Below are 22,089 nucleotides of genomic sequence, written 5' to 3'. Positions count from 1 at the left end.
GAAGCTTCGCCACTAGCCTGCTGCTACTATCTCTGCCCTCCAACCATGATTGACATTTATGGTACACCTCCTGTTCATCACATCTTAGTGTTTTAACCCCTCTAAGGCCTTTGATACCTTTTTCAGGGGGGAGGGGGAATTCCTTGTTGCAATTGGTCCTAGGGCTGATCACCATGCTTTGCGGTTCGTCCTAAGACCATCACCTCCCTTCCACTACCTTCTAAAAAACTTTTTCTTTATAATTTTTGGAGGTGAGAACTTCTCTCCTACTAAAAGTATATTTTCCTATTACCAACACCTCTTTTGTGTCCCTGTGATGGCTGCCCCAATTACCCCTATCTCTTTTGGTACATCTAGTATTATGGATCCTCCCATTTCATTTATTTCTCAGGATCGTGATTTTCCCCTATCTAGATGAGTATTGTGAAGCTTCATGGGACCAATTATCTTTGCTAGTCTCAATCTGTTTCCCTTACCGTTAGTGCTCGTGGTTTGACTAGCCATCGTTAAGCTTTCTTCTCCTAATATAGCTCAAGAAAAGTGGGAAAAATATAAATGCTTGGTTATGGGATTTCTCCTCAATTCCATTGAACCAAATATCGCAAAGAGTTTTCTCCTTCTTCCCGATGCTGCTATAACATGGAAGGTTGCCAAAGAGACTTACCCTAAAGTTGGGAATGATGTACAGTGTTTTAAGATTCAAAGGAAAATTCATCAGTTGCAACAGAAGGAGCTTACCCTGCCTCAATACTACAACACTCTTCGAGGCTATTATCAGACCCTTGACTACCATGGCCGTTTTACTCCATCCTGTGCTACGAATGTTGCTGTCTATCAGAAGTGGGAAGATAAGCTCAAAGTAAAAGATTTTCTAGCAGGGCTGGATATTGATTATGATTAAATCTGTGCACATATTCTATCACGAGAACCCTTTCTTTCATTGGAGCAAGCTTATGCTATGGTTGACACTAAGAATAGTCGAAGGATAGTTATGGTACATACCCAGATACTTGAGATAGGTATGCATTAGAGGCTGGTTCAGGCAGCAATAAATCCAATTACGGTGATTCTCACACTCAGTGAAGTGTGAAGATTGTGGAAAAGAGCGTCATACAAAAGACAATGTTGGAAGTTGCATGGACGACCAGCTAATTCTCGTGGAGGAGATAGGAATGGAAATAAGGGCAGCAATCAAGCATCTGCAAACCAAACTAGTTTTAAAACCCTCAATACTCTAGCACCTTTTTCTTCAAATGAGCTCCAACACCTTTTCCAGTTGATGTCCAAACTTAACGTGTCTTCTTCAGCGCTGACTTCTAGTGCAAGTATAGCTTCTACCATTATTCCCCCCCTTCTGATTCACAACCCTCCATAGGTATTTTCGATTGTCACAGTGTCGACTCAACTTATCCCTCCTGGAAAATTGAATTTAGGGTAACTGACCACATGACTGGATCATCTTCCGTGTTTCATACTTATTTCTCTGTTCCTTTTGCTTAGAATGTTTGAATAGCTGGTGAGTCTCTTTTCCCCATCTCTAGGAAGGGACCTATTATTTGTTCGCATTCTCTTACTATTTTTGTTTTGCATGTTCCTAAGTTTTCAGTCAATCTTTAACCCATTAGTAGCATTACTCACCATATGAACTGCAAAATAACATTTTTCCCCTTCTCACTACGTTTTTCAGGATCTGGAAATGGAGGGCACAATTGGTAGTGGTAGATAGAAAGGGGGGCTCTACTTGTTAGATAGGTCTCCTTCAACTCTTTCTAGGGCCTCTAGCCCCACTTCTCCTGCATTTTTTCTTTATCGCAACGGCATCGTCGTCTTGGCCACACCCCTTTATCCATTTGTCCATGTTGTTTCCTGATGTAGTTAAGAGATGTAACTTGAATGACTATTATTGTGAGGCTTGCATTATAGCTAAGCAGACCAGACATGTCTACCCTATTTCAGATCATCATAGTACTGTTTCTTTTTTAGTTATTCACTCTGATGAGTGGGGTCCATCTAGGACTATGGCTTTGTCTGGTCATAGGTGGTTTGTCACATTTATTGACTATTGCACTAAGGTCACATGTGTCTACCCTAGAAAAGTGATAGTTTCCCTAGTTTTAAAACTTCTATAACATGGTTAGGACATAGTTTGGGGCCACAGTCAAAATCCTTCGCACGGATAATGGGACTAAGTACTTGGGTGATGCATCTTCTTACCTAGTTGACTATGGCATCATACACCAGACCAGTCACATCAACACTCCACCTCAAAATGGGGTTGTCAAATGCAAAAATAGGCATCTACATGAGGTAGCAAGTTCTCTTATGTTTATTATGCATGTGCTTACTCGTTTTTTGGGTAATGTGGATCTTACTACAGCATATCTGATTAACCGAATACCATTCTGAGTCTTAAACCAACGCTGCCCCCTTGAGGTTCTTTTAGAGACAACAGCCTTTATAATGCCCCCTAAGGTTTTCAGCTATGTTGCCTTTGCCCAAAAGCACCATGTTCATGGTATGTTGGATCCTCATGGGATATGGTGCATTTACTTGGGTTATCCTCCTATACAAAAGGGGTATAAGTGTTATTATCCTGTTCTCCTCATTTCTGTCTCTATAGATGTTTTTTTCCAAGAACAAGTTCCTTTGTTTTCCCCCACACCTATTCAAGGGGAGAGTCTTAGTGAAGAGTTTCTGGTCTTGATTCCTCCTTTAGATATTTCTCCTGAGATGCCTATAGATCGTCCTCCTTTGGAAAATGGAATGACCGTACAAGAATAGCTAGTGCATGATGTCCAGACGGAGCAAAGACCTTTGAAGACTTACCACAAAAAGCAGCGAGTACCCCCTTCTGTGCAAGCTAGTTCGAAGCTTCAGCTTTTGGTACTTCAACAAGTTTCTTCAGATGAGCCTATCTCAGACCCCTCTTTTGACCCAACTTTATCACTACCAATTAAATTGAGAAAGTAGCTGCGAACTCACACCAAAGACCCTATTTCCAATTATGTTTCATATTAGACCCTATCCCCAGAGTTTTAAAGTTCCATTTCCTCTTTGTCCTCTACTTCTGTTCCTAACACTTGGTAGGACGCATTGTTGCACTCAAACTAAAAGGAAGCAATGGATAAGGAAATTTATGCTCTAGAGAAAAACAAAACATGGGAATTGGTGACTTCGCCTACAAAAAAGCAGACTATTGGGTGCAAGTGGTGTTTGTGATCAAGCACGAGGAACAAATGGGACTATTAAAAGGTATAAAGCAAGATTGGTGGCCAAAGGCTTTGCTTAGACTTATAAGATTGACTACCAAGAGACATTTTCCCCTTTTGCCAAGATGAACACAGTTCGGGTTGTTCTTTTATGTGCAGTGAATAAGGTGTACATAGATGTGTCACCTGGGTATTCAATTGCCAAGACTCATAGAAAAGTATGCAAGTTGAAGAGGGCATTGTATGAGCTAAAGCAATCTCCGAGAGTATGGTGTGGAAGGTTTCATAAGGCCATGATCTCTAATTTCTACGAGCAGAACAATGCAGATGACACTTTGTTCATTAAAAGAGATGGTTCCCACACAACTATAATTCTAGTATATGTAGATGATATAGTGATCACACGAAGCAACGGGGATCAAATTTCAACATTGAAGACTTTTTAGGAATTGATTTGAGATTAGAAGATATTGGAAATCTCAGATATTTCGTAGGACTGGTCATGGCATATACATATTCGGCCAATGGTGTGTCTCTTTATACTCCAAAACTACTTAAGGAAACTCGGATGTTAGGATGTAAACTTGTTGAAACTCCTATCGAGCCTAACCTACGCTTGAAGGCAAAAGGAGAACCAGTTGACAAGATGAGGTATCAAAAGTTAGTGGGAAAGTTGATCCATCTATCTCATACCAGAACAGACATCACATTTGCAATCAATCTTGTCAGCTAGTATATGCATGATCCCGACTCCTCACATTTGGATGCAGTGTAAAGGCCACTTCAGGAAAAGGAATTTTGATTTCAGCTCATGGACACTTGAAGATTGCAGATGTAGATTGGGCAGGGTGTCCAGAACATAAGAGATCTACCTTTGGGTATTGCGTGTATATAGGAGGCAACTTGGTGACTTAGAGGAGCAAAAAACAAGTTGTGGTTGTAAAGTCCATTGCCGAGGCTGAATTTAGGGCAATTGCTCAGGGCATTTGTGAGGTACTATAGCTAAAAGGGTTGCTTTAGGAGATCAAGTCAGATCTGGAGGTTCTTATATAGTTGTACTCAGATAGTAAGTCAGCAATCAGTATAGCTCACAATCCAGTACATGATAAGAGGACCAAGCATGTGGAGATTAACAGACATTTTACCACAGAGAATATTGAGGCTGGAATGATTCATATTACCGTTGCTACCTTCTACAATCAGCAGGCTTATGTGCTTACAAAGAACTTAAGCACCAAGGTGTTCAGTGGTATCCCTAGCAAGTTGGGCAATGATAAATATCTATGCTCAAATTTAAGGGGGAGTGTTGTAAGACAAAATCCAAAAGTGATCTGGTGTTAAGAGATTTACTTTTTAAATTTACTTTTCATGTTTGTGGTTTCCTTATTGAGGATAGATTTGCTTGGATGTTTTAGGGATCTCCTTTTCTTGTAACATTCCCACACTGGAAAGATTTTATTTGTTATATATTTGGTTAGTGAAAACCATAAATAAAGCTCCTATTGTGTCCTTTAGACAAAAGTCAGAATTTCTCCAACTCTTCCAACACCCTTGCTTGAAGCCTTTTCGAGTAACTACTAAGTTAGGTATGATTACCAATCCGACTTCCCAAGGAACTTGAGAAGGAGTACATGGATGTCCCTCTTGGATTCTCAAGCAAAAAAAAAAACCCATTGCATGGTATAAAACTTAAAATGACCATTGTGTGGGTAGAAACAATCACCTTAAGTGTGGTTTAGGCACTTCCATAAAGCCAATGATGTCTGCAGATTACAGATAGAGTAATGCTAGTCATACTCTTTTTATAAAGAAGAATGGTGAGTTATCACTACGTTACTATATATGTTGATGCCATCATGGTTACAGGCATGGTGGGAGATCGAGCAAGATCTCGCCACTCCAAAATACAGAGATGTTGATCGAGATGGCGAGATCTCGGTCGAGATATACCAAACTTCTAAGGCAAACTCGGTGGCCCATCTCAGTGGGTTTTAGGGCCCCGGTTGGGCTGAAACATGGTATTTAGCCTATTTAAGGCCTTTTGAACACACTGGTGGCCTTAGATTTGTGAGAAAATAACCCTAAGTATGTCTTCTAAGTCAACCCTATGTGTAAAACCGAAATGATGTGAAATGCAAGGTTAGAAAACATGTAATGTAGAGATATCAAGTAATTCAAGTTATCAAGTATCAAATACATTAACATTACACATCAAACTATCAAAGAACTTAAATGTCTTCAAAATTTTACAACCATAAGAGGTTTTAGACTTTTAGTAAGTCATAAATCATAATCCATAAGTTCACAATCACAAGAGTATAAAAGTAACAAGATCATAATTTACAACTTACAAAGTTACAACTTACAAGACTACAAGACAGCAAGAGTATCACTCAGCATTCTGCACTAGCTGATTCTAAACGATGGCCACATATGACACCCAAGTCAACTCATCACTGTAATGTCACATATTGGTTTATATGGAACCGATATGTCTCCATGAAAGAATAATGGAGGAATAGCACTCTGGGGTAACCGTCAATTGTGGGTGGGTGAAAGAGCCATTGCTGCTCTAGTTGTTCATGTTGCTGTTGAATATATGGGTAGGGGTTTCTAAACACGTCAGTTAACAACCCACCTTCACTCCCATATGTGTACTCTCCAGGTGCAGGGTCTTCAAGAATAGCATGATCTCCATAAGAAGAATACCCAATGTAATCTAACCCAGTGCTGTGATCCCCCTATAGGTACCCCGATGACTGCCAACTGGCCAAACTTTGCTGTTGTGAACCACTATGACCATAATCTAGGCTCATACTTCCCATGTTCAATTCAAGATCCTGCATGCGCGCATCATCATTCATCTACCCCTGGTTTGATATGCACTTCCTACTCCTAGTATAACTCCAAGAGATAGAGGAACTGTGGCTCGCATGTGTCGGATGACTCGAACCTAGTGGAGGTGACTCCCTTTCTCGACCCTGACTTCCACCAGCACCACCACCAGCCTGACTACCTCCATGACTCGATGGTTGACTTAGGCCACTTAGCCCTCTGATATCATCGGGCATCATCTGAACTCCCACTACTAAACGTCACCACAGTTGTTCAAGTCGACCAAGGAGCTCCACAAATGGTACACTTGGTCTTGTTGATGTTGCTACAGCAACCTGACCCTTATCAGAAGACATGTGGTCAACCACAGCATCTAGGCCCATAGCAGCAACAATGGTAGGATCCGGCTACCCTCCTGGCCCATCCAGCACTAGGCCACCTCGATCCCTAAACCCACTAATATATAACATCATCTTCCTCATCCTTTGCAGGGACTCGTGGAATATATAAGTCAACTCAATTGGTACCCGATTTTCATCATCTATATCATCTTATATGTGCCCTACTCTCAATCTCATGTTGTAATGCACATACACTAAGTCCTCGAGCCTCTTACTCCCCAATATGTTCCTTACCTTATTATGGATGAGCGAGAAGGTGCTCCAGCTCCTCTCACAACCAGAGGATGAGCAAGTCTATGAGAGTACTTTAATTGCTATATCCCTGAGAATTGGCGAATTAGTTCCACATAGCACCCACCAAGTCACTGCATAACGAAATATAAGATGCATTAGGCAAGTAAATCTTAATACTTATATAATTTATCAATTATCACTTACAGAGTTATCGTAATATACTATTTACCAGATCATTTTTTTTCCTAGTTGCAACCGCAGAAGGCTTTCCAAAACTCCCAAAGGCATCCCTGAACTCCCTAATATGTACACCAATTGTTCAATTATTGTACTTTCACTAATGTATATGCATTAATGCAAGAAGTTGAAAAACAATTGAATAAGTTCTCACCTCTCCATTAATTGTCCCCTGCATTACCGGATTTGGCACAAGTTTCTCCACCACGTCTTGCACCGCTTTCATCAACCTTACATTAAGCCCTAGATCATTCTTGTAATGGTTACTTTGGGTTGAGGTAGTAAGCTTGTATTGTGGAAATAAAAATTTTGGTTAGTGATTTGGTTGTTTACTTGTTTATAAATTATAAGTTATAACTTGTAACAAATTAACAATGTAAATTAAAATATACAACAAAAACTTAAAGACTTAAAAGTGACTCACCAGCCAAGTGCAAAGGATGCATCAAGTGTGTCTCCCATCTATCATCAATGATCCTCTCATAGGATTTGAAGGAGCCAAGGGCAATAGCTATAACAAATTGTTTCATTTGCTGGAGGGCAGCATATATATGGGCATTATGGGCTTCTTCTCCGAATCCACCATCCATAAAACAAACACAATAAGCTTTAAAATGAACAATGTCCTATTCAGCTGCCTCCAAAAGGAATCATCAGCAATGGTTCGTTGGACTACTATTGCATTAGGATGACTAGATCCACACCAATTAAACCACTCTTCACTTGCAAACATGTGCCGTAGACCCACCAGTTTCTTCTGGGAAGCTTTTCGAGCTACATAGTTGGTGGCGAATCTAGTCAATCCAGGTCTGACTATATCATCCTTACAGTGGTTCCTCATCATCTTCAGCAAATAACCATGGTTATCAATAAAATTACTTACCATTCTAGCCCTGTCAACCACGCACTGATTGACTTTCTCTTCCCCAAGTCCTTCAACATAAGATCAATCGAGCGTGTTGCACATGGTGTCCAAAAGAGGTGGATCCTGCTGCTCTTCTTCTTCAACATTTCACCAGCTTTTTTGAAATTAGCACCATTATCTGTGACAATTTGGACAACATTATTTGGCCCTACCTCGAGGACCACCTGCCTAGGAAGCTTGTAAAGGTAGTCAGCATCTTTGATTTTATCTGAGGCATCTGCTGACTTAAGGAAGGATGTCTTTCCATTGCAACTCAGCATGAAATTAATGGACTGTCTAGTAGGACCGGTCAATCCATCAGCCATCACAGTAACACCATATGTAGTCCATCTTTCCTTCAATGAACCAATGTATTCCTCCATCTCTTGCTTCACCTTTGGTAAATATTTTATTCATTACTTCCCAAGCTGCTGGGCCTTTAACCCCTACACCTGCCCTAGCAACTGCATTCATCATCCCCTGATAGTATGGTGTTTTGGCTACATTGGCTGCAATGTTGTTGTAGAGCATGAATTTGTTGATTGCCAGCCTAGCTTCCTCCTCCCTACTGCCTTCTCTACCTCCAACAAACATATGGAATGCTTCTTTGATATATGTCTTGATGCTTAAAAAGGGAGGGGTCTTGGTCAAATGTGGCATCATAATGTGTAGTCTTCCTCCTTTCAATCCTCTCTTTTCCATGAAAACTATGTCTAGGTGGCATGGATGCCCCTGAACCCGAACCACCTACTCCTTTTGTCTGTTCATATTGCCTCACATTCTCAAAATGTAAGGACTATCTGCCAGCCTCCATTGTAGCATTCATCTGTTTCCACTCGACCTGTGACTCAATACCCATAACCTTCCTCCTCTCCTCATCGTCATCTAACTCCTCATCAACATCAACAAAAGGTCTGGCCAGCACTATATCCTCAAATTCCCTTTATTTTTGTGTCATCTCCTCCTTTTTTTGTCTCCCTCCCTTTAAAGTTGTTGCAATTGCTTTTTGCACTTCATAAGGAACCTTAGGACACTTGAAAACATTTTTGTAGCCACCAGCCAAATGTTGCTTTAATATGGTTGAACTGCCAGAATTCAAGGTCTTGAGGCAATACTTACATCAGGATTTTTTCTTGTCGGTAGTTGATGGATCCCCATGTTGCCAAGCAATGTCCTGAGTCCCACTACCAATGTTGCCAGTCCCACTAGTTGCCATTTAAGATACAAGTCTACAACACTGAAATACATACATGAATGTTCCCAAATAATCATTAGAATAATTTTTAGATAAATAAAAATTGTAAAAACAATTTATAAAACAACAAAACACACACTTTGTTCTAAGATAACATATATACAATGCTCAAACAGATATATTTTGTATTTTTAAAATAAACTACATAATATGAGCCTTATTTAAAAATAATAATAATAATAATATTTTTTTAATAAAAATATTATTTTTCATAATTTTTTTATGTAAAAACAATTTATAAAACAACAAAACACACACTTTGTTCTAAGATAACAAATATACAATGCTCAAACAGACATGTTTGTATTTTTAAAATAACCTACATAACATGAGCATTATTAAAAATAAAAAAATAAAATTTAATAAAATATCATTTTTCCTAATTATTTTATTTAATTATTTAAATCAAAAAATAAAAATAAATACATCAAGCATGATAATCAAAATATGAATACATTGGGTTGTAGCCCTCTCAATGTAATTTAACATAAGTGATAATCACATTCATAACATAACTATTTTTTTTATATTTTTTATTTTAATTTTTTAATCAAAATTAAATATGAAAACTCAAAAAATAAATTAATAACAAAAATTAAATTTGTTTTCATGGAAATATAGATCAAAGCTAGTAAATTAACATATATTTATACTACATTCACACACCTATTGTAGAACATTCTATTAAAAAAAAATTTTAATTTTGGGGAAAATTTTACCTTTGTTGAAGATCTAGTTGAAATAAGCTTGAATGACGATAATCTGATGTTGTAGATGTGTTAAAGATATTTAGAAGTTAAATCCCACAACAAATTCCAGCAAAAAATCAAGTTTTCGAACAAATTTTGAGGGTTGTAGCGAGAGAGAGGTGAGATATGCCTCTCTCGAGCGAGATAGGGGGTTTTAAAACCCCCTAAACCAGGTGGTTGGGCCACCTTTGGCAAGATCTCAAGAACGAGATCTCCCATCTCGTCTCTCCTCTCGTCTCATTATCCCAAGATTGCAAGATATCTCACAAGATCTTGCAAGATCTCCCACGATGATTACAGGAAGCAACACTAGTGAATCTCACCCCCCCCCCCCCCCCCCCAAAAAAGAAAAAAAAAACCCAAACAAACAAACAAACTAGCGAATAGCCAGATTGAAGACATCGCTTGGACTAAATTTTAAATTGAAGAGCTGGGAAAGTAGCAGTATGTCCTTACTATTGAGGATGCACAATCTGATCAAAGTTCCTTCATTTCTTGACAGAATTATGCATTTGACCTTTTGTTTGATATTGGGCTGCAAGGGCGCCAGCCACAAATTCCATTCTTGAAGCAAATTCACATCTGAAACAAAGAGATGATGAATATATGGACAAAGGGTCTTATCAGTGATTGATCGGGAGGACATTGCAATTGTAGTACATGTGTGATACATACTCTTAGACACTTGGAGGATGCTATCAAATCCTGAGATACCTAAAATATGCTCCTGGACAAAGGATTCTTTTCTCTTCTCATGATAATCTGCAGCTAAAACTCACTCATGCTGCTTGAGCAGGCTCTCTTGATGACAGACGGTCTACCTCTAGGTTTTATAGTATGCTCGGTGGAAGTATTGTCACCAGGCAAAGCAAGAAGCAGGCACTTTTTGTTCGCCCTAGTGTAGCAGTGTTTAGGGCTGTAGCCCATGGTATTTGCAAACTTCTCTGTCTTCAGGGCCTTCTACAGGATTTGGGTGTTCCTGTTCAACCGCTCATGCAGCTTCTTTGGGTAGCAAGTCAGCCAATAGCACTGCTCAGAACCTAGTTCACCACCACCAGCTAAAGCATATTGAGATCAATCACCACTTTATCAAGGAAAGTTTAGAACAAGGCAGACTTTTCAAGTGCCTATTATCACATCCTCAAAGCAGCTTGCAGTGTTTTTACCAAGTTTACCTAGTAATGTTTTTCATCTAATTATTTCCATCTTTGGCATGATTAATATCTACCAACTTGAGGGGAAGTATTTGTAATTTGGGATATTTTTATCTCAGGGATATTTAGGTCCTTGTATATCTCAAGGGCAAACCTAGCGATGAAGGCTTTGGCAAAGCAGAGTCTGGGGGAGAAATGTTCCTACACAGCCTTACGCCAGCAATTTTTGCTAAGAGGCTGTTTCAACGCCTTGACCTTAGGCTTCAACCCTGTTCCACCAACCATTGTGCCAAGGCCCGCCCCTGTTTTAATGTGTACAATGTAACTAAATAAGCAGTACTGTATAGGTTCATTATGCATATGTTAACTGTGCTGTATTTGTGTAAATCCTAAAAATTTTTGCAATGTCCTCAAACTCACAAATAAAGTGCTAACCCATATCATATTGACAAGCCATTAATCCTAATTCTTCCATTTCATAGGAACATATACCACACAATCATTGATACCATTCTAGCTCAACAATTTATATTGTTGATGACTATTAATGTAGGACGTAAAATTGAAGTAAGTTCCAATCATATGTCAACTTCTAGGTATCAATAATTAGAACTACAAAATCTATTTTAAGAACCATATCTACAGGCAGGCTAGAATATAAGATCTTATAATTTCATAATACAACATGTAAAAGACACATTTTATAAAGAATTGAGACTAAGAGTAGAAATAAAAAATAAATTAAAATTATCTATCAATTAATGTAATATGCATGAAAACCATATTGATGAAGAAATTGCTCCAACGTAGTATTGCAATTATGAAAGTAAGATATTCTAATTATCAAGAAGAATATAGAGGAGATCTGGAAGTGTCATTCTCAAACCCATAAGAAGGCAATCTGGCAATTTAGATTCTCACTGAATACACAGGAATCCTATCCTGCAAGACAGCATCAGTCCCTATTCTTTCTAAATACTATTTAGAGATTATTGAGTATCAGAATAAAAATTATGAGAACTCCAACCCTGATGTTCATCAAAGTCTTCATTTCAAAGTTTTCCACAACTTTAACTGCCTGAGAACTTCATTTTTAATTGAGGTTCCAATACGTGGAACTAATTTCCTTGAGCATTCAGTATTCTGTACCCACTAAATACAAATATGAATGGTGAATATTAAAATGACTAGAAAGGGGGAAATTGGATACCTTGATGACAGCATCTTTCCCAACACCGCTAGGTCCACTGATAACAATAATTCGAGGATTTGGAGACGGTGATAAAGGCTCCGAACTGAACGGTGAACCTAATGCTGTTTCAAGCCCTCTTAGCAATTCAGCCTGCCAGAACAACTCAAATGTTACTTAAAAGGACACATTCCAGAAGTCCAGTAATTAAAGACTGAAAATTCAAATTTCTTGTATGAGAGGTTCCAGAAACAGGGCTTAGCCGAGTTTTAAATTTATATTTACTATTCTACTAAAAGATAATGGGAAAAAATCATAAATTTTGTGGATCAGGCCTAGATCTTGATTGTAAGATTGCAGAAACTACTACTCTACATATATAAAAAAACAAACTACTTCCAATTTTCATATGTGATGACTACTTGGATCCATAACAACTTAATAGAAAGGGAATAGAAGATCAAGAGGTGATACACAGTAATATAGCCCTAGATTGAATAGGATGTCAACTGTGGACCAGTTCTTCCAATATCTCAATCAGCACAACCTCAAATTTGGAAACTAGAGGATTCTAGTAGAAATAGGACTGAAGGATAAAAGGACAATTTCAGGAAATTGGCTGGTTAGATTGCGACCAGATCCAAACAGTTTTGTTAGGGGTATACGTGGATGATATGGTCCAAAGGGAATAAGTTCAAGGGTTGGATTAGGCCAGGCAGCTTCTTTGCAAAACCACCTTGTCCTTGTGTATGTTCTTTTAAAAGATAGTTGTAGGTTCCAAAGTAGTAGTTTGTTTTGAACCTCCAGCAAGGTGGACCGAAGGTAGGTTATGCTATTGGAAATGTACTTAAACTAGGACACTAATAACTAAAGACCTAAAGCAATAAGAAACCACGATAGGGGGTACTTCCCCTTATGATGCTACATCATCTCATATATCTAACATGTTCAATAGGCCATGTTTCGACTTTCTATACAAGAGGAAAAAATAGACTCCTCTAGAAAGGGAAGGCCTAACCTAACCATCAGCATAATGGTAACTTATACTAACTAGAAAACTAAAAAAGACAGAATAAAATATTAGTCATATTTTACTAATTAGTCATGCACTAGTCACCTGCTAACTTAAATTGAACCACATAGAACTGGTTCAGTTAATCTAATCCCCCCCCCCCCCAAAAAAAAAAAAAAGAAGGTAGTAAATAATCTATTTTCGAACTCAACTTAATTGCCCATTCTTTAGGTCAATTAAGTTGGCCAATTACAATGGAACCCATGACCCATCCAATGAAGGCTCAACCCATACACGTATCAACCCTAAGTTGTTTCCTAACAAAAGAAGGCCTCTTTGGGTGAGAGAGTGTGTCTGAAGGGGGTGAAAGCGATGGGATGAGGCAACTGTGAAATAAATTGTTTAGCGAATGAGAAACCATGATTTGTGATACAGGATAGCGGATTTAGGGTTACCATAATGCCACATCATCTGCAACAAGTGCTGCTTCCTTTAGTTCAAAGAAAGGCTAGCAGATCTCTCATGTAGGAGCCACAACATGAAACTTTCTACAATCTTCATTACGTATATGATATACAACCACTGTTCCTTAAATTCTGTCTGCTTTGGACTTTTAGCTGATCCAAAACATCCACAGACACTTTATCCATTATTTTTTTTATTCCCTAATGCTTTTTGCCTTGACAGACTACTCCCCCACAATTGATTTCTTATGTTGTTGATAATGGTAACCTATGAAGAGATGATGCAGATCCAGCACCAACTCGGGCTATCTTCCTTTGTAATCAACCTAGGGTCGATAGATATGGGTTCAAAGCATTTGTTCCATAGGTTTAGGGAGTCACAGGCCTACTCTATGGGCCCAAAAGCTGAGTATCTAATCTAGATACGGAATTAATTTAATTGATTGGTTAGATTATATGAATTCTGCCCAACTTGTTATAAGGGCAGAATAGTGTCCAAGTCATAAACCTAGTAAGAGTCCTCAGTCTGATAGGTTTTTAATTCTATTTCTTTTAGGAGTTCACTTCATATTTCTATTATGAATTGGAAGGCTGATTGGAACCCTGTTTAAACCCCTCTTGAAGGAGAATAGATACATTTTGGCAGAAGATAGACATAGGAAGAGGAAGAGAAAGGGAAGAAGAGGAGAAGCAGCAAGAAGAGAGGCTGTATTGTATTGTATTGTATTGCATTTAGGTGGATATAAGGCAGCCTTCTATAGGCCTAAAATACGAAAAATAAAATCCACAAAGGAGGCAAGGAGAGATCCCCAGGGATCTTGAGCTGGCGCTAGCCAGAGCCAGCACAATCCTAAGATCCCTATCCTCCCCTCAAGCTGGAACATATAGAGAATGCCCAGCTTGTTAAAAATATACTCAAGTCTCCAAATCCCTAAAGATTTAGTGAAAGTAACAGCTAGTTGTTCACTAGTTCTGACGTGACCAGGAATAATCAAGCCATGTATCTTTTCTCGAATAAAGTGAGAATCCACCTCAATATGTTGTGTCCTCTCATGAAACATAGGATTAGCACGCCACATTTGCGTAGGAGTTGTAGCCTTGAAACTCAACTTAAGAGAGAAGTTATGTCACTGCATCACTTCACAAGTCAATGGTGCCATAGCACCATACTCCAGTTTAGCACTAGAGAGAACAACAGTCTACTTTTTGCTTTTCCAGGAAACCAGATTGTGTCATACAAAAGTACAATATCCAGAAGTTGACCTCGTGTCCACTGGAGAACCAACTGTCAGCATCGGGGAAACCTTCCAGCCTGCTATGTCTTTGGTTCTAATAAACAACTTCTTGTCCCGGTGCTTTCTTAAGATAACAAAGAATACGTAATTACCTCCTAGTGTAACATCCTGGGAGAAGAATAAAACAAACTCACCACACTAATTGGGAAAGCAATGTCCTTCAAGTCACTATTAGGTAGTCCAGGATCCTCAAATAGTTCTCCTTCCTCAAGAACAAGCTTCACATTCTGATCCACAAGAGAATCTAAAGGCTTCGATCTAATCATTCCTATCTCTATAAGTAAATCAAAAATATACTTTTGTTAAGAAAGGATACTCCCTTGTAGACTGAGCAACTCACACTCAAAAAATATTTCAATTTTCCCAAATCTTTAGTCTGAATGTCTTCAATGCATCTATCCCAATAAACATAACCTATAATAATGACATCATCAACATACACTATCAAGAAAATCTTCCCTATAAGTGAATGTCAAGAGAACACTAAATGATCACTACTGCACCAAGATAGCCAAAATAAAGTACTATCTCAATGAACCGGCCAAACCATGCCCGTGGAGACAGTTTAAGGCCATATATGAATTTCTTCAATTTGCATACCATCTCACTAGTCTCCCCCTCAGCAACAAACCCCGGAGTTTGCCCCATATACACCCCCTCCTGAAAGGAGACCATGCAAGAAAGCATTTCTAACATTCAGTTGCCATAAAGTCCACTAGTAAGTAGCTGCTAGAAATAGCAAGTGTCTAATATAAGTTAGCTTTGCCACAAGAGAAAAAGTGTCAAGATAGTCAACTCCATAAATCTGCGCATATCCTTTTGCAACCAATCTTGCTTTCACGTAAGCAAAGGAACCATCAAGATTAACTTTGACAGTAAATACCCATTGACTACCAATTACAGACTTCTCTAGGTGCAATGGAACAAGATCCCAGGTTTCATTCTACTTTATACTAAGAACTTTTTCTCCCATAGTTGTCCTCCATCCAAGATCAGATAATGCTTCTGCCACAAACTTAGGTAGGTGATGAGCATCAACAGTAGATAAAAAATAACTATAGGTAGGAGAAACAGAAGAACAAGAATTATAGTTATCAATGTGATGCTGAGTACAACCACGAATACCTTTTCTGTGAGCTATAGGTTATCAAGATCTAAAGTTATTGGGACAGGAGTATCCATAAGAGGATCTGCATCCAAGGAGGTCATGGCAAAGTCAGTGAGTGATACAGGAGCAACGATTACACAACGACGACCCATATACACCTGTCTCTAGACATCTAGGGCATAGGTTGAAACTTGAATTGAGACCTATGGAGAAGAATGAACCACACTGATAGGGAGGTCGCTGCCAATTTATTGGATGAAACAGAAGTCAAGAAGAATAGGATGGACTCAAAAAAGGATACATCAGCAGTGACAAAATACTTTTGTAGGTCTGGAGAATAACAATGATACCCTTTCGAGTCCCGGGAATATCCAAGAAATATGCATTTCAATGCCCTAGGATCCAATTTGGCCAATCCAGGACAATGATTCCGAATAAAAAAAGTGCAACCAAAAATACTAGGTGGAACAAGAAATACTGAGATATGAGGGAAAAAGACAAAATAAGGAATACCTCCACGTAAAATGGATGAATGTATCATAGTTTATGGGAAAACATGTGGTTAGAATAGCATCAGCCCAAAAGAACTTTAGGAACCTTCATTTCAAACATCAAGGACCAAGTGACCTCCATCAAGTAGCAATTTTTCCTTTTTGCTACACCATATTGTTGTAGTGTGGTAGAACAGGAAGACTCAAAAAGCATACATTTTTGGGTCATAAACCTAGAAATGGGGTTAAGAAGTACTATTTTGAATTATCGCTATGCACGACTTTCACGTTCACATCAAACTAGGTTTTGATTTTAGATTAAATGCACAAAACATAGAAAATAGCTCAGACGATTCTTCATTAAATGTAACCAAGTGAACGTAGAATTGTCATCAATAAATGTCACTGAATATCTAAAAACCTAACTTAGAAGAAACAAGGCAAGGCCCCCAAACATCAATATGTACTAATGCAAAAGAAGAAGTAGAACTATTAATAACTCTAGGAGGGTAACTCACACATTGAAGCTTCCCAGACTAACGTCTCACATTCAAAACTAGAGAAAGACTAAATAGTGGGATCCAACTTCTTTAAACTTTCCAAAGATGGGTGACCAAGGCAGATATGGGTTTCATGATGAGCAACACTCGCACAGGAAACAAGGGACTCAGTATCCTCAAGCAAATACAACTTGCCTGACATCCGCTACCAATCATCCTCTTCTTCGTAGCAAGATCACGAAAAACACAAGAACTAGGGTATAAAGTTACTGAATAATTAAAAGTTTTGGTAAGCCTACTTACAGACATGATATTAAACAGAAAATTAAGAAGGTAGAGAACTAATGTCAGGGACAAGGTTTGGCTTGGTTACAATATACTGGTGCCTTTAACTTTTGGTAAAGACTTATTGGTGAATGTAACACTAGAAGTAGACAGGAACAACAGAGAGAAAATGCCTGGCACTCCAGACATATGACCGGAGGCCCCAAGATCTATAATCTAGGGATAGGAAGTAGCAGAAAGACAAGCAGTCACATTACCTGACTGAACCAGAGTAGCAGTAGAAGAAGTAAGCTGTGAAATCTGAAACTGCTTGTACCCAGCAAGTTCTTCTCTGTCATGTATATCATCTTCCCCTCAAAAGTGTTAAGACTGTGATGGAGTATCAGTACTAGTCAATGAATTGGCATAACATTGCTGCCTAGGTTTCCCATGTATTATAACAGAAATTCTAAATATGGCATGGCTTACCACAATAATGATGCATACAGACAGTCCCCTGACCATCAGAAATAGTAAACTATCCAGTGGTTAGCTGCTTTTTTATTTTGACCTCTCCCTGTCCTGCATCCTCCACCGTGACCACCTCCATGACCAATATTACCACCATGATCTCCACCATTCCCACGGCTGGTGTTATTATTCACATTCTATGATAGAAGGGCTCAAGTTTCAGTAGATGGTGTATCCTAAGAATCTTCTCATGCAACACAGAGAACACAAGCGAAAGCATCGATGAGGGACTCAATAGTTTTTCCTCCCAACATGGAGCATTAAATCAGCTACATAATTTTCTATAGAATTTAACATTTGCCCCAAGAAAATGAGCATCAACTGTAGTCCATAAAGAATAAACTCTTAGGTGGATTGTTAGGTGGGCCTGCTGACCCCTACCAGTGAACGTGTTACAATATTATGCCACTGCTAATAATTACTAACTCCATAGAGTTTCTTGTGAGTAAATCTCGCAGAAGAGAAGGATACCACTGTCACAAGTCACAACCGAACTCTTTTCCTTATCATCCATTATATCAAAAAGGAAATAATACTTCACGATGGGTTACAAACATTACCGGATAAATCAGAATTAAATTTGAAAAACATCCATAATCAAAAAAGAATCATAAACTCACATCAAAGAAAAATTCTATAGGACCGTTTCAACCAGCTATGATGTATGGCACAGATCGTTGGGCTGTTAAAAAGAATTATATAAATAAACTCAGTGTAACAAAAATGAGGATGCTATGATGGATGAGTGGCAAAACTAGGAAGGATAAGATGAGGAATGATCATATTAGAGTTGGTAGGGAGTAGCTCCAATAAGTGATAAGTTGTGAAAAATTCGTTTGAGGTGGCACAGTCACATTAAACGAAGGCCAATAAATGCTCCAGTAAAGAGAAGTGGTAAAATCAGATTGAAGGAATTAGAAGACCTAAGATAACTTTAAGAGAAGTGGTGAGAAAGGATATACATAGCTTAGGCCTTGCATCTAGCATGGCCTCAAACAAAGCAAATGGAAAGGCAAGAATCCATGTAGCTAGCCCCATTTAGTTGGGACAAGGTTTGATGATGATGTTGATCCATCATAAAAAATAGCCAGAACTACTGACAAGTCAAGAAACCACTGAAAACTGATCTCCTTCTAAAATCCGTAACATCATCCGTCAATTGGCATCATCAATTCCTCCACAAACAATCACCAAAAAAGAAAAGGAAAAAAATTCTGCTTTAGTTGATGAGAGTAGATTTACATCATCATGTACACAGCAACAAATCATAGACAAGCATCCAGGGGTGAAAAAACACCCCTTCTGCTGAAGTTGTGCCTTGTAGATAGGTAGGTAGAAACCTCTGGTTAACCAGCAGAAGAAAGGGAATGAAAAGAAGGCTATGAGTTTAGGGATTGACCAGTATCTAGAGGGCTCTGATACCATGTCAATCGAATGGCAGAAAATAGAATAAAAAACAGAAGAGATGAAGAGAAGAAGAGGAGGAGAAGCAGCCAGAAGAAAGGCTGTATTGTATTGCATCTAGGTGGATACACCGCAGCCTTATGTAGGCCCAAAAATACCAAATATAAAATACATAAAAGAGGCAAGTAGAGATCCCAAGGGACCTCAAGCTGGCGCCAGTGAGATCCCTTCGGATTCGGGACTATTGTAACTATTCTCTAACACAGTTCATATTATTTGATTATCTCTCTCAATCCTCAAGTGCTTTTATGTGCATCTTGCTGCTGCAACAATGTCTGTTCAATTTGGAAGATCCATGATTGAAGAACATTTAGGTCCAAGATAAAATCAAGCCTAGATTCTAGCAGCGGCTGAAAGGACAGCCTTCTACAACTCCATTTTCACTCAATCCAACCATCTGCACAGGCTCCAAACGAGTACCTAGCAGCCTACACTTCATTCCCTTTTCCTATCACCTTCTTTTTATTTTCCAAATTTCTTTAAATTTCAACTTCCTAAAACCCCAAAAATGAGAACCTAGATAAAGCCCAATTTAACCACAGGAACATCATCAAACTTGGGAGGATCATCCCCCTATATTCTTACCCACATTTCCTCCCAATTTCTTCCTACTTTGTTCACATACTCTAGAACTCCTTGAAACGCAATCTAATCTATTTGAAGCCTAACCTAACCTAACCTAACCATCACGTATAAGATCACTAGGCCATTAAACATTAGCAAAATCATCCCATTACAACCTAGAGCACAAAATACTCCCAAGCCCATAACCAAACTTTCAAGAAACCCTTTCTTGGTCCCATTCAAACTAGTTCTCTTAAAAGATCTTGGAAGTACTAGCTATCATTGATTTTAGGCTACATCAAGACATGTTGTCAGTCAAGGGTAAGCTGAAAAAAATGAATTAACAAAAGTGGGCAGTCCAGAAACTAATTGGCATACCATTTAATGTGCATTTGTTTCAAAAAGGACAGTTTAAAGGCACAAAGGGAGTATCTGAATCAACTAAGGAAAAATATGCTCCCTAAGACTATACACAAGCCTGTCAATGCTCCCTGTGAGCAACCAAGAATATACATGAAGCTACACCACCTTGCACTCAATTACATAACTGAGGTGCATAGTATCAGGAAATGTTTGTGCTTTAGCTGCATTCACAATGGAAAGTCAAAATAAACAGAATACCCTCTCATTCCCGATATCTTATCCTTCTTTCTCACCCCACAATAAGAAGCAGAAGTATGGATATATCTTGGATGTGTTACATGCTTGTTTCCTTGACGTAAGGGGCTTCAACACATAAGAGCACCTTCTAAGAAGGAATCACTTCCAGACCATTCGTATCAGGTACAGAATGAGTTCGTTTCCTGAAATTCTAAAATGGGCATTCTCTTTTCTGTTTGACTAGGAAGGCTAATTTATTGACCAAAAGGAAAGTAACGCAAACACAAAAGTACATGCAGGACAAGAGACAACATTTGGGACAAGGGTGCCAACATTTCAAACTGCCAGAGAAACAATTTTGGTCATACTTGTTCCCCCAAAAACAGAATTTAGTTACAATTCAAATGTTATACAAAGCCACATTGAAACGATTTCATTCAACATGGTTCAGAAAAGACAAGCAACTCCAGTTCCCTATTTGGGGCTATGCTGTCCTAAACAAGTTAAAACTGTGTGGCATTTTGGATTTTCTACATACAGAATACTAAAGACAATTTGATGAAAGCAATGAATGATTTTCCTATCTGGGGCAAGATTGTCATTGACAAGTGAAAACTGAGTGGTATTTGGATTCTATGCGGAATATTACAGTCAGCTGGGAAGCAATGAACGATTAATCTGTCCTTTTCATAAGATACTTGATCAATACACAGTAAAAGTCACTGCATTTAAATAAACAGATAATTTCAACGCAAAAGCAGAGAGAGACCTTATCGGCAGTGGCAGCGGGTAACGGCACCATGGGAGGTCGCCTGGCATCGCCCATCCGGAATCGAGAAACGCTGAAAAGGGGTGAGAGCAAGTTATTACCTCTTTCGAATCCGAATCTCAATCCACTTCCTTCGGAGAGCCTTGTCCTAGAGGGAACTGAGAGATGGCCAGAAATTCCTCTAGGAAATGGGAGACGATGAAGCTCAGAGCGGACGATAGAGGTAAAGAAGTGCCTTTGAAAGTGCATCGATGTAGGCAATGAGCTTTGAAGTCTTATAACCAATCCTCCCATTTCTCCGCTGCCATTAAACCTCTGGCCTCTCTAGCGGAAGACTCTCGCTGTCTTCTCTCTGGAACGCAATGCGACGTGATCGTTTAGGCGGTAAAAGTAATATAAAGTCGGCAAGACGGCACGGGTTACACGCAACCCACATTCCGATCCGTTACCAACTCCATTTAAAAACTCCTTGTGGCGGTCCAACCGGAAATTAAATAAGTACTTTTGCTGATTTTCATGGATGCGAGTAGGAATCCCACTATGAATCCACTGAACACTCCTCTAACTATGAGTCGTGATCGCTTTACTATCGGTTTTTTCACCACACATTTTGTACAGGAAACATGTGAGTCCCACTCTTGAATTATTTTATTAGTTTCACACATGGACTCTATGCAAAATGTGTCTTGTGAAAGAATTTGTATGCGCTCCCCCAACAGGGAGGTGATCCAGACTCCTATAATTATTGCCCATCGAATACTTTGAGGTGAGAATTCCATCGTGCATGTGAGAGTGCTGGAGCTTTAACACAGGGTATAGGTGTTGATGCTACAGCAGCGCCCTTATTTGTTTCAATTCTC

At 38.9% G+C, this 22,089-nt stretch overlaps 1 protein-coding gene across 1 annotated transcript in view; it reads right to left on the bottom strand.

The window, feature by feature from the left end:
* The window catches only part of LOC149002464 (P-loop containing nucleoside triphosphate hydrolases superfamily protein), a 47,226-nt gene extending 25,642 nt beyond the window's left edge, over positions 1–21,584 (bottom strand). Inside the window, exons 1-2 of the mRNA XM_089137005.1 lie at positions 21,230–21,584; positions 12,189–12,320 (exon numbers count right to left, since the gene is read on the bottom strand). Coding sequence (XP_088993131.1) covers positions 12,189–12,320; positions 21,230–21,523 — 426 coding nt within the window. The 5' untranslated portion in view covers positions 21,524–21,584. The remainder of the gene's footprint in view (positions 1–12,188; positions 12,321–21,229) is intronic.
* Between the last annotated feature and the right edge of the window lie 505 nt (positions 21,585–22,089).

The sequence above is a fragment of the Hakea prostrata genome, chromosome 10, assembly GCF_041222555.1.
Source record: "Hakea prostrata isolate BN-2017 chromosome 10, UWA_Hpros_2, whole genome shotgun sequence".
Taxonomy (NCBI): Eukaryota; Viridiplantae; Streptophyta; class Magnoliopsida; order Proteales; family Proteaceae; genus Hakea; species Hakea prostrata.
This window is presented reverse-complemented; position numbering and strand designations above follow the sequence as displayed.